Source organism: Sebastes fasciatus, chromosome 8 (genome assembly GCF_043250625.1).
Source record: "Sebastes fasciatus isolate fSebFas1 chromosome 8, fSebFas1.pri, whole genome shotgun sequence".
In the NCBI taxonomy this organism is placed as follows: domain Eukaryota; kingdom Metazoa; phylum Chordata; class Actinopteri; order Perciformes; family Sebastidae; genus Sebastes; species Sebastes fasciatus.
In genome coordinates this window covers 10,532,678-10,545,475 of record NC_133802.1, presented here as the reverse complement: position 1 = coordinate 10,545,475, position 12,798 = coordinate 10,532,678, and the positions used below count along the sequence as shown (strand labels likewise).

Genomic DNA, 12,798 nt, shown 5'->3' with positions numbered 1-12,798 from the left:
GGAGAGGCCAGGGCTGTGGACAGCTGAGAAATCCTCCTCAGGCATAAATCCTCCAGACTTGAAATCCTGTCCACCGCTTGGCTAAGCTATAAATTCTTCTCAGTGGAAAACTCCATTTAGTTTGAATTTATAACATATAAACTCTTAATTTGTGGGGAATTAAATGATAGAAAAGATGGGAAATGTTAGTCAGAGTTATTCTGAATTATAAAACCGTTTGAAAGACCAGATGTAGAATTATACTGCTTCACTATATTTCATTGGGAAATATTGTACTTTGTACCATTACATTTATTTAACAACTATAGTTACTATACAGATTACGATTTGATGTGATGACTTTATAGAATATGATGCATTGTGACAGATTATACTACCCTACCCAACAGTATATAAAATATATATAATAACTCATCCTTGAACTGCTACAAAATATATTAATATAAGATAAAGAGTCATTATAATAGGACACTGGCAGGCAGCCATTCTGCTGTATAATGAGTACTTTTGAAATGAAGTACTCATATCCTTTACTCAAGTAAAAATACTTACGTAAAAACTACAACAACAATGTTAAAATGCATTTAAAATCCTACTCAAGTAAAAGTATTATTAGCAAAAGTATCAAAAGTTAAAGTACTTGTTCAGCAGGAGAACGTCCCTTGTAAATTATATATTATTATATATGACATCATTCAGTTGTTGCTACTGATGCATCAGTTCATAAGTAGTATTTTACTGTTTTATCTGGTTGAGGTGAAGCTAGTTTTAACTACTTTGTATACAGTTAGGTAGTTCAGTCCAGTGGTTCCCAACCTAGGGTTCGGGCCCCTCCAAAGGGTCACAAGATAAATAAGACAGGTCGTGAGATGTTTGAGGATGCAGGAAAGGAGAAAAAAATAAAAGTTCTGCTAGACATTTGAATTTGTTTTGGGATATTCTCAAATTTTTGCTTTTTTTTGTGAAATATTGGATAATTTGACCTCTTTGGGCCTCAAACACTTATTAAAATGAAACCATCAGAGTTTGGAGGGGAAATATCTCGTTGGTGAGCAACTCATATTGAAGATACTGGCATCATATGAAACTAGAAAACATAAGGAATCCATTGGTATCAACCATGTCATACTAGCTTGTCACGAAGGAGGTTAAATAAAACTTATGCTAAATTTTGTTGAGGAAAAACTGTCATGGCCATTTTCAAAGGGGCCCCTTGACCTCTGACCTCCAGATATATGAATGACAATGGGTTCTCTGGGTACCCACGAGTCTCCCCTTTACAGACATGCCCACTTTATGATAATCACATGCAGTTTGGGTCATATTTTATCATGATTTGAGCATATTTTTTAATGCTAAATGCAGTACCTGTGAGGGTTCCTGGACAATATTTGTCATGTTTTTTTTGTTGTTAATTGATATCCTATAATAAATGTATAAATACATTTGCCTAAAGTAGGCATATTTGCCCACTCCCATGTTGATTACGAAATATTTTGAACACATAAAAAATGTGTGATTAATTTGCAATTTATCGCAATTAACTATGGGCTATCAAGCGATTAATCACGATTAAATATTTTAATCGATTGACAGCCCTATTGTATTACATTTGTTTTACTAACATTTGTAATCTTATCTTTAAAGTAACTGGTAGCCATATCTGTCTGTTCAATGTAGTGGAGTGAAGTACAACATTTCCCGCAAAAATGTAGTGGAGTTGTATAAAGTAACATGTAAAATTGATATACTCAAGTAAAGTTCCTCAAAATTGTACATAAATACAGTACTTGAGTAAAGTTACTACATTCTATCACTGCTGATATTTTGAATATGCTGAAAATACTAAAATACTTATATTTGTGTAAGATTTTGAAGGCAGGACTTTTACTTGTAATGGAGTATTATTCAACTGCTACTTTTACTTAAGTAAAGCATCTGAATACTTGCTTTTTGATTTTCCACATAAATAATAAATCTAATTTATTCTCTACAAACCTAACCCCACCTGCAGGTTTCAGCACTTGTCGTCACTCCTATTTTCCTGAAATGAGGAAAGGTTGAGTTGGGTAAATATTAGAAAAGAGCTAATTCAATGTGCCTTGAAGCAGCTTCCTGTTATCTCTGGAATGTAATGTACAGACGGGAGTTCAGGGATCCTCTGAGAGGCCGCAGAGACGCTCCTCAGTGTGAGTTATTGTAGATAAATCCGAGCAATCAGGTTGCGTGGAAAAGAAACACTCCGGCGAAATTACGAGAATAGAATTCGAACCCCGGCCGGAAAGCGTGGAAAACATTCCAAGTATCAGGCGGAGCAATATAATGACTTTAAATCGAGACAGGAGCAACTCTGGCAAGAGTCCCAGAATGTGAAAAAGCCAGAGATTCAGTACTGTATGTTTTCTGTGTTTGTTCTTTTTTCCCTTCGGTCCCTGTGAATCCTTGCAGAGTGCTTGTCAGCATTCTTGGTACGTCTCCCGGTCTTTGTATATGCTGCTTGTTCCCTAGGAAGCATATCCAAAATGCTGGAACATAAATGAGTTTGACTGTGCCCAGCTGCTTTTATCGGTTTCATGGTAAAAAATCCATGAGGAAAAGTTTTTTTTTTTTTTTAAATCAAATAGATTATATTGTTTTTATCATTTGTCAGACTATAATTACTTTTACATCTTATGTCATATGTCATCTTTGTATGTGCATGAGTGCATACTACATTTGATTTCTGTTTACATTAATGTGATTTCCTTATCCCTTGGCTGAACTGAAGACTAATGGAGGTTACTTTAATATTTATGAAGCACATCTCCCAGTATACTCGGCTCCTTGTGCTTAGTCTTATATAAAAACCACTGATATAGCACCAGAAGAATCATGTCCTAATAGTCCGTCTCTCTCATTTCTCTCCTCTCTCGCCCTTGTAATCACCATCTGTTTGTCCATATTGTGTGATCCTCTGTTCGGGTTCCCGCGGCTCGCCACCAGACGCTTCTTTTGGCCTCCTCCTCGGTGTGTTTGTGGTCTGCGGCCTGGCTCTGCTGGGCCTTCTTACATTTGTCTCCTGGAAGCTGTGCCGTGCGCCTTGGCGAGCTAAGGCCCACTTCCCCGGTCCATCCCTCGCCCCGGCCTGTGACCCAGAGGACTGCCCGCTCCAGCCGCCTCTCCTTCTGCCCAGCCCCCAGCAGCCAGCGGTCACCATGGCGACAGAGAAGGTGAAGGACCCCCTGGGTTCGATGGGTTTCCTGGAGGCGGCGGTAAAGATAAGCCATACATCTCCTGACATCCCCGCCGAGGTGCAGCTCTCCATGAGGGAGCACTTCTTGCGTCGCACACAACGCATGCAGAGGCAGGCCACTGAGCCGGCTTCCTCCACTCGGTTAGTCATATACGCACATGTGTATGTATGATTGTGCGATGTGCTTATTCATGTGTAAATATGCTGAGGGATACAGGCATGCATGCATGCATGCATGCACACATACGACGCAAAGTCATGTGGTATAAAGGTCCATTAATCCAACATGAAATAAAGGGAAAAAATTTAAATCTGAAAGCGCTTCACTGCTATTCATAGAATATTTTAAGCGAGTAGGCACCAAATACATCTAATATCTCACTAATGAGGGTAGAAATTTTCTATCTCAGCAGTTTGGTATCTACAAAAGTTAATTATAATAAATACTGTAGATCGTGTTGCCTCAGAGGCATCTCTTTGTAAGCCATGATGGTAAGGCTAATTATATGTGATAGTTTCTTCATGAGAATTAATGGAATAGAGGAGAGGGGGGAAAAAATCATTTTGCTGTAGTAATACTAACAGAACTGCACGTTTTCACCATGTTAATAAGTGGACATCGTTCTGCTTATTATGCAGCTAGACTTTAAAAAGCACATCTATTTGTCATTGGACTAAAGCAGCAAAACTTTCCATTTAGGTTCAGGGTCAGGTTACTTTATTTGTACCCATAGGGAGATTTGGTTTGCAGTATAAAGACAAGTTATCCATTGTCAGGGTCTGAAATTCACTTTTTTTTTGTCTGCCACTCAGAAATTTTATCTACCACTTTTGAAATCTATGTGCTAAATGAAGGAATAACATTTTGGATCTGATGTCACTCACTGTTCGATATATTTTACACAAAATACATTATATGCATGTAATTCACAGTGTTGGAATTGCATTGTAGTTTCTGGGGAGCCCTATTTTTCTACTGTACTGTACTTTGTTATTGTCATCTAGAGTGGTTATTTGCATAAAAATACAATTCAAATGATTAGGAAATAAATGATTGTATTTTTATTTAAATATTTACTTTGATTAAAAAAATCTTGGCATCAGTAGTTTTAATGATGTATTATAAGCTAAACAGGTAATATTTCCAAATTGCTTTGAAAACATCTACAAAAAAAATATTTATTCAAGTTTCTCGCCAAAAACTTAATTTTATGAGATTACATTTGAGCGCATCATGATAAAGTTAGAATTTACCTTCGCCCAATAGACATTTTATTTTACTGAAAAGAGCTTTAACACACCAAAATGTAACTCCATGGCACCATTGTTAACGTTAGTAGATTCGTTATTTATCCGAGCAGGACTGTGCGGCCCACCTGCTTCTTACAGGTAACGTTACTAACTCTCCTCCTGCTGATTTCAACACAGATGTGTTGTTCACAGTGTAGAATTATCAGGGGAAATATAGGGTATGTCCCTCAGATTTAGTAGCTCCATGTTTTTAAGTGCTTTTCTCCTCTCCGCCATGGCTCCGGTCCAAAACAAACTGAAACATGATACAGCTTACCTATGGCGTTACGTCATTGTGCATGCCTATCTATCGGAAAGAATCAATACAGAGTAATCGATAGTCACGGAGGCATGAGATGCCAAGGAATCTGACAACTAGGAATCGGTTCTTTATTCCCATCCCTAGTGTTTTCCCTGCCTGCCAAAGTGGCGGATGGCCTGACGATTTTACCCACCAGTGCCAACAGTTAACCCACATTTGGTGGGTGGCGGGTGCTAATTTCAGACCCTGATTGTGATACACATATTTTACAAACACAAACAATAGACAAAAATGATAAACATACTCAAGGCTCAACTGATCACTAAAACCACTGAAATTCAATGAATAAATATGAATAAATAAAAAAGCAAGCAATGCTTCTATAGCATCCGTACAGTGTTGCTATGACTATTTAGGGTCCTGTCACAGCAAACCATCAGTCACCCCCAGGTGGTTAAGTTTTATCTTGACTTATTTATATTTCACCTACACCTTTTATTGTGTTTTCCCCATTCCTCACACAAAAGACCAGACAATCCCAGTGCGAAGCACATAAAAGCAAAACTAAACAGTGTCAGATGCAAATCAGGCAGATTCTTTCGTCGGTATTCCAAGCATATAACAACACTGACAGTGGCATGAGAATAGTAAGCAAGCTTTCTAGGATAACTGTTTTCATGCATTAAAAAAAGCCAATATAAAAACAGGCCACAGGCCACTAGTTATTTCCTTTCAAATAGGAAATAACTCAGCTAGCCGTTGGCTGTTGTCTTTGATCAACTGCAACCTTAACAGAAGATGTCAGGTGGCACTTTCTGTCACCTTTTGTCAGCGCTAGTTCTTTGACGTCAGCTTGGTGTGTCTGGGCCCTTGCTTTCAAAACCTTCCTCCCTTGAATTCAAAACCTCCCTGTTTTGAGTTTCCCTGCTCATCTTTCTCACTACAGCTCTTCAACACAACCCATTCCCTGTCAGTCACGTCTCTTTCTTTCTTCCTGCTCCTTTTTGGTCTCTGCAGGCACAACTCATTCAAGAGACACCTGCCCAGGCAGATGCAGGCAGGCAGTCTAGACCTGGGAAACGACTACCAGGTGGACAACGACGAAAAGCCGACCAGCATCGGCCGCATCCAGCCAGAGCTCTACCAACAAAAGGCCCTGGAATCAGAGGATTCGTCCAAGAACGGCAGCAGCAAAAACTGTGGCAGGATTAACATCTCTCTCAAGTACGACTATGAAAATGAGGCCCTCATGGTCAACATCCTCAAGGCATCAGACCTACCTGCCAAGGACTTGTGTGGCACATCTGACCCTTACGTGAAGGTCTACCTGTTGCCAGACCGCAAGAAGTTCCAAACTCGCGTCCACCGGAAGACGCTCAACCCCACATTCAACGAGAGCTTCCAGTTTCCTGTGCCTTACGATGAGCTGCCAGTCAGGAAGCTCCATATGAGTGTCTTTGACTTTGACCGGTTTTCAAGGCACGATATGATCGGGGAGGTGGTGCTGGAAAACTTGTTTGAGATGTCAGACCTCTCCAGGGAGACGGACATATGGAGGGACATCCAATATGCCACCACTGTAAGAATCTATTGGCTTTTTCTGTTTCTTCTAGATCCAGTTATCAAATGACTGATTGCATAGAGACGCTTATATATTTCTCTCAAAGACTGGAGAGTTCAAGTATACATTACAATTTGTGTGAGTTACATTTTCAACCAGGGTCATAGCTACTAATGAGCAGATTTATGGCATGTCAGAAGTTTTCGTGGGCTGCATGTCTTAGGGGCCGTTCACACGCCACGTTTTTTGTACGCTAAAATCCATTGTTATCAATGTAGACGCGCTCAAACACGAGAGCGATGCCGTCGCAACGGACAAGAGTTCCCAACGCCTATATTTCAGGGCGTGCCAGCTGCGCCCCAAGGTAAAAATAGTTCAACTTTTGGAACGCTGCACCGCACAACATTTGACGAGGAACAACCAATCACAGCCAGCAGATATCTTTTCTTTCTTCCTTGATCATCAGTCTACAGTAAATACATGGAGCAGAAGTTAATCATTTTAGTGCAGGGCTACCCAGAGCTTTACCATCTGTCCCACGGACTATTTTACTTGCTTCACCCTTTCCCTCCAAGAACGTCACAACATCTAGTTGAAAGGTCAGTCAAATGAACACAGACAAATCAAGCAGTAAGGGCACAAAAAACGTGTCATGAATGGCCCCTAAAACTACAGTGAGGGATTGACAGTGCTGGAAATCCATTTATCTTTGTTTTGATGGAGTTTAGTTTAGTCAGCAAGGCTAACTGCTAAATTACCACAGCTTCATCATCATCATCATCATCATCATCATCATCGCAGCACGTAGGATTTGGTTGCTTAGTAACGGCAGGTGCGACAGGTGCGCACGGCTGGCCCCATACAGTTTGAACAGTTCCAGCGGTCTGATTTCCCACATGGCTGCTGTCACAAGTTTAATAAAAATGCACTGCCCATCTTTAGCAACGTGGGGGAAGCTTACATTATACAATTAAATCCTATGGTATTTCATAAGCTGATTCCAGTACTTTTAGACTATATCTTTGTGGCAGTGCAACGACCAGTGCAAGCAGTGATCTGACAGTTTGGTATTTTTCTTACTTTGAAATTCAATTTGCACCTCTGCATGGTATTTTGGTGCTTGGCGCGCACGTTGTACAGGTGGTAGGTTTATTTAAATACGGCAGCATAATGCAGGTTTTTGGTTAATGTTGGGTTTTAGACATTGTGCTGAGAATAGACATCTCAGAAGCAGGTCTGTTTCTGGTGCAAAGTCATTCTATTGTGTTACAATAATGACTGGCAATTGGCTCTTTGTTAGTGTCTAGGCTACGGTCACTTTCTAACATAAAATGTGTATGAAAGAAGAGTAGTAATGACTAAAGGAAAGACATTGAAAGGCTGGCTGGTGGTGGGTTGATTGGGGCTTACCTTGAGTTGGCATCAGCGGCTAGCTCATGAACAGGCCAGTTTTCTTGTTTGTCCACACAGAAAATCTGGAGGTAGTCGGCTTGACAGTTCTCAGCAAAAGACAAGCAGGCAAACAGGTGCAGGGTCTCAGTCACAGTAGCTCAACAAAGCTACCAGCTAGCCAAAAGAACAAATGAAAGTGACGTTAGTTTAATGCCATTTGTTGAGGTGTTGTTGTCATGTTTCAGAGCAATGAGACCACAGATGTGACTAGCTGAGAGTGTATTTATTAATCACCACACCCCCGATCTACATTCAACTTCAACTTGGCTTTTTGCACATACTGTACATTAATCAAAATAGCAAGTGAGCTTGGAGATGTTAGCATATTGGATGTTGCGCTTGTGCTATTAAAACAGTTTTCAAAATTTGAAATGTTCACTACTTTTAGGTAGGGCTGTCAAGTTAACGCGATAACGCAAATTTGTTTTAACGCCACAAATTTCTTTAACGTATTAAAGGAACTTGCGATTTATTTTGAGGTCGCAGCGGGTTTTAAAGAGAGAGGCATCATATGAAACTAGTAAACCTAAGGAATCCATCTGTACCAACCATGTAATACTAACTTGTCAGGGAGGAGGTTAAATAACGCTCCCCACTTCTTACTGTCATGGCCATTTTCAAAGGAGTCCCTTGACCTCTGACCTCAATATATGTGAATGAAAATGGGTTCTATGGGTACCCACGAGTCTCCCCTTTACAAACATGCCCACTTTACGATATGATAATGACATGAAGTTTAGGGAATGTTGATAAGAGTATAAAGTACTTGACAAATCTCCCTTTAAGGTAAATTTTTTACATATAAAAATGTGTGATTAATTTGCGATTAATCGCGATTAACTACGGACAATCATGAGATTAATCACGATTAAAAATGTTAATCGATTTATTTATTCAAAAATATAAAATCCAAACAACAAAAAAAAGGTTTAGAGACTTTCTTTGTCTGGCCAACACTTTCTGAGGGGGGTAAAGGGTACATTGAGGGAATTAAAATCCCCGCTCCAGCCCTGTAATGTGCATTAAACAGCAAATGCATTATGAAGAATAGGTTTTTATTCTACAAAACATAATTGTCACTTATTAAAATACATAAAGGGACTGGCTGTAATCATGAGGTGTTAACATCTCAAACACAAAAAAAATATGTCTGACTCACAGCTCACTCAATGCAATTATTTTTCTGTTGGCTTTGTTACTTGTTGATTATGTCCAGAGGCCATTTTCAGGCACAAAGTGTTCTCTCTGGCACCGTGTTAGGCACCTTCGAGCCATCATCACTTTATCACCTCCACAGAGCCCTTTTATCTGAGAGCTTCCCCTCCTCCAGTTGTTGAACTTGAGCTTCTTCAAGGGTTGCTCAATAATCTCAACATTATTGCTCAGGAGGCAGAAAAGCAGGCGGCCCTCTGCTTGGCAAACAAACTTTATTGAACTACCAAATGATTTTATGACAAAATCCCTTGCTCACATTAAATTCAAGATTGGCAACATAAAGAATGCAGATGGTGGAGTTCAGTAGAAACTAAAAAAGCAAACACGAAGTGGAGTGTAATTGAAGTCTCGGGTAAGATAAATACGGTGCTTTATAAACACCGTTAACTGTTAATGAGTGGAAGAGACACCCGTATTTAGCAAAGGGGAGGAAGGGTCGAAGAAAAGAGCGAGCAGCTTTCCTTAGTTCATAGATCAAGGAGACATAATCATCAATAACACCGACTTAGCATTACTAAGATAAAGAGTCTGGAGGAGAGCAGTATACTTATTGACTTCAGATTTCTCATGTGTGTTCGATCGGAACCAACTGTTTTGGGAAAGGTTTTTACACGCTAATCAGTGACATGAATGGAGGGCATTATTTATCATGTAGAAGTGCCAGAAAACCAAGACATGACCATTCTTTCTAATAAGGCGTCCATAGTGTACAATAAATTAAGTGTGAATACAGTCAGTGACTAAAAAGTCTACAGCTATGATAGCAGCTAAATGCTAATGTCAACTTGCTGATGTTTAGCAGGATGATATTTACCATCTTAGCTCAGTGTGTAAGAATACTAACATTTGCTACTTACCACTTAACTCAATGTACAGTTTTAGTCAAAATTAAATTCTGACCTGATGAAAAGTCAGGAGATCACCAAAGTCAATACAATTCATCCTGAGGGGGACGTTAATGTCTGTACCAACTTTCATGGCAATCCATCCAATAGTTGTCGAGATATTTCACTCAAAACTACAAATGATGACCGTCCTAGTTTAGCAAGAGAAAATATCGTTACACTGGAGTATCGCAATATTGTGTTTTTGTAATACTGTATTGGTTCCAAAACACTATAGATTTTTAATTAATAGTTTACATGCAAAGACTCGTGGAAGATATTGGTCCAATTGTGTTTAGACCCAGACTGCTAGATAGCAGTGTTGTTAGGTGCGTAACTGCCTGTCGAGACCGCCAGCATGAGAAGCGCCTCATGCACACTTGCAGCATTTCTGCTGCTACTGGGCTGCTGCTGCTGCCAGCCCTTTCTTTGCCTTTCATAATGGCCATTTCATTTCTTTATAAATGTAATTTATATTTATTTTAGACGGAAAAAGGTTAAAGCTGAAGGAGGCGAGATTGGAGCAAATATGATTAAAAAAAGTTATTTTTATAAAACGGTCGCTATATCGTGACAGTAGAACATGAAACAGGTAACCTGAAAAAAATAATGTGCCTCTGTGTCCTCCGGTGCTCCTAACGGCATCTGCATGATTTCACAGACCGGAGGAAAACAAGCAGTGATAGCTGATCTGAGCTGAATCTGTCTGCTGTCCATCTGCTGTCTATGAGAGCCGGCTGTCAATCACTCGCGAACTCCGACCAAACGGTTAAACTAGGCAGCGCTGATCAAATATGAATCAATATTATGTTACGTTAATGCCTATTTCTCGCCTCAAATGTTTTCAGAATCATCTTGTAGTGCACGGTTTAGCTTTAAACTGGGAAAGTTTGTGACGCCGCAGCCATTGTGAAATCTGGTGAAGGAACACCAAGTTCTGGTCACATGACTGGAGCACAGCCAATAGGAATGCTCTCTCAATAAGATGACCTGTGATTGGTCAAAGTCTCCCGTCACGGACTTGATTTTTTAAAGCCTGAAAACAGAGCTACGAGGATGTGCAGAAGTCTAGTTTTTTCTCAGAACACTTAAATTACAATATGCTGAAAGGTTATTATGGAATTTTTGCCCAATGATGCCAAAAATATACTGCCTACTGACACTTTAAGAACCGTGTGGTAATTTGTAAATAATAGTAATAATCCACAATTAAAACTCCGTACTTTATTCATTCATTGAGCCCTGCAAGTCACTGCATGTTCTACATCACTGTCCTGCAAATACTTCAGAATAAAAGCCTTGTCTTAACAAATGACTGTCCGCAGAAAATACACTTCAGGGCTTTTATTTTTAAATGAAAGCAGGAAGTGTTGATTTAAAAATAAATCTTTACTTTTTTTCATGTCCATGACATTTTCTACAGATACAGACATTGAAACTGTAGTAGCTGCTGATGTTAATATACAGTCAATATATCACCTTCATTGTCTGTGACATATTCTATACAGTGAATGTCCAGACATCAAAACTGTAGTAATGTTGCTGGTATGATGTCAATATACTGTCAAATGATCACTTGTTGTTGTTGCTGTGAACTGCGTGCGGCTCGCGGTAAAAATAGGCGAGACCTTGAATCTCTAGAAGAGACGCAGCTGACACGCAGCCGAGCTGCGCCTGAGCCGCACTGCTCACGCGGGCAGTGTGCCTGCTGTAACCTGTTAATATGGCCGCCGAAATAAAAAACAACAGGTTCCACAGCAAACGCGCGCTCCTGACGTTCCCTGTGTGGACGGGCCATAAGGATGCACTGCTGACGTTTTTTCACTCAGTTTTTATGTATATGGTACATCGTGTTCTTTATACTATGACAGCTTTCCTAAAATTAGATTTAAAAAAATCTTAATATGTTGTATGGTTGTCAATTGATTAAAATAGCTAATCGTAATTGATCGCACATTTTTTATCTGTTCAAAATGGACCTTAAAGCCATGAATGTCTGTATGAAGTTTAGTGCCAATCCATCTGGAAGATAGTGAGATATTTCACTAGATATGTGAGGCGCCAGAGGAAAAGTGAGTCAATATGCTTCATCCTCCGGGGACCATCAATGTCTGTCCAAAATGTCATTATGTTATATATAATTATAGGTACAGATACTTCAGTCTGGATCAAAGTAATGGACTGATCTGACAATTGATTGACAGACGGATATCCCTGCGTAGAGCTCTGCCGCTAGCGTGGCTAAAATATGATTAATGCAGCACAGATGATACGTACTGGCACCAAAACAGCCTGTGTTTCTACAAGGACAATCAAAGTGTCACTTCATGCTTTTACAACACTTGACATTTCTGCTGTGCCCTCACATTATGGCTGAACCTTCACACCCTTCAAACGAAATCCCTCACTTCCACCGCGGAGAAAGCCAAATCGCAGCTGTATGTGTGAAGAGACGTTAAGACTCCAGCGCTCAGACAGACGTGTTGGAATTTGCCAACCAGTGGGGTTCTCGCCAAGCTCATTCTTAGTGATTAGGGGTCTGTGCGACCTTAATACTGTTTATAGGATGGGGCTCAGAGCTCACATGAGGCAGATAACGGGATTCTCATTAGCTCAGTAGAGACTGTCTAAGCTAATATTTTAGTAGGCAGGTTGAGCTCAAAGGTAATTTAGAGTATAGCAAACATTCTTACATGAAGGATCTTGGTGATAGAAAAAATTGTTTTTAAGAGAATTATAAGACTCATTCAGTCGTTGATTATGTGGGTAATTTGGGTTACATTATGTTGAAGCACTGAGCTGTAAATTTGATTTCCTCTCTGTTTGTGTTTTAATTTTATGTCTCGAGTGATGACGATCATCTGGAGACATAATCAGAATTTAAGCTTTTTGATAATGTAAT

At 39.7% G+C, this 12,798-nt stretch overlaps 1 protein-coding gene and 1 long non-coding RNA gene across 2 annotated transcripts in view; one reads left to right on the top strand and one right to left on the bottom strand.

The window, feature by feature from the left end:
• Positions 1–7,808, bottom strand: part of LOC141772371 (uncharacterized) — a 73,811-nt gene extending 66,003 nt beyond the window's left edge. The window contains exon 1 of the long non-coding RNA XR_012594894.1: positions 7,756–7,808. This is a non-coding gene — a long non-coding RNA (uncharacterized LOC141772371). The remainder of the gene's footprint in view (positions 1–7,755) is intronic.
• Positions 1–12,798, top strand: part of syt6a (synaptotagmin VIa) — a 76,021-nt gene that overhangs the window by 51,295 nt on the left and 11,928 nt on the right. Inside the window, exons 2-3 of the mRNA XM_074643287.1 lie at positions 2,983–3,373; positions 5,802–6,363. Of these exons, the coding sequence (XP_074499388.1) occupies positions 2,983–3,373; positions 5,802–6,363 (953 nt within the window). The remainder of the gene's footprint in view (positions 1–2,982; positions 3,374–5,801; positions 6,364–12,798) is intronic.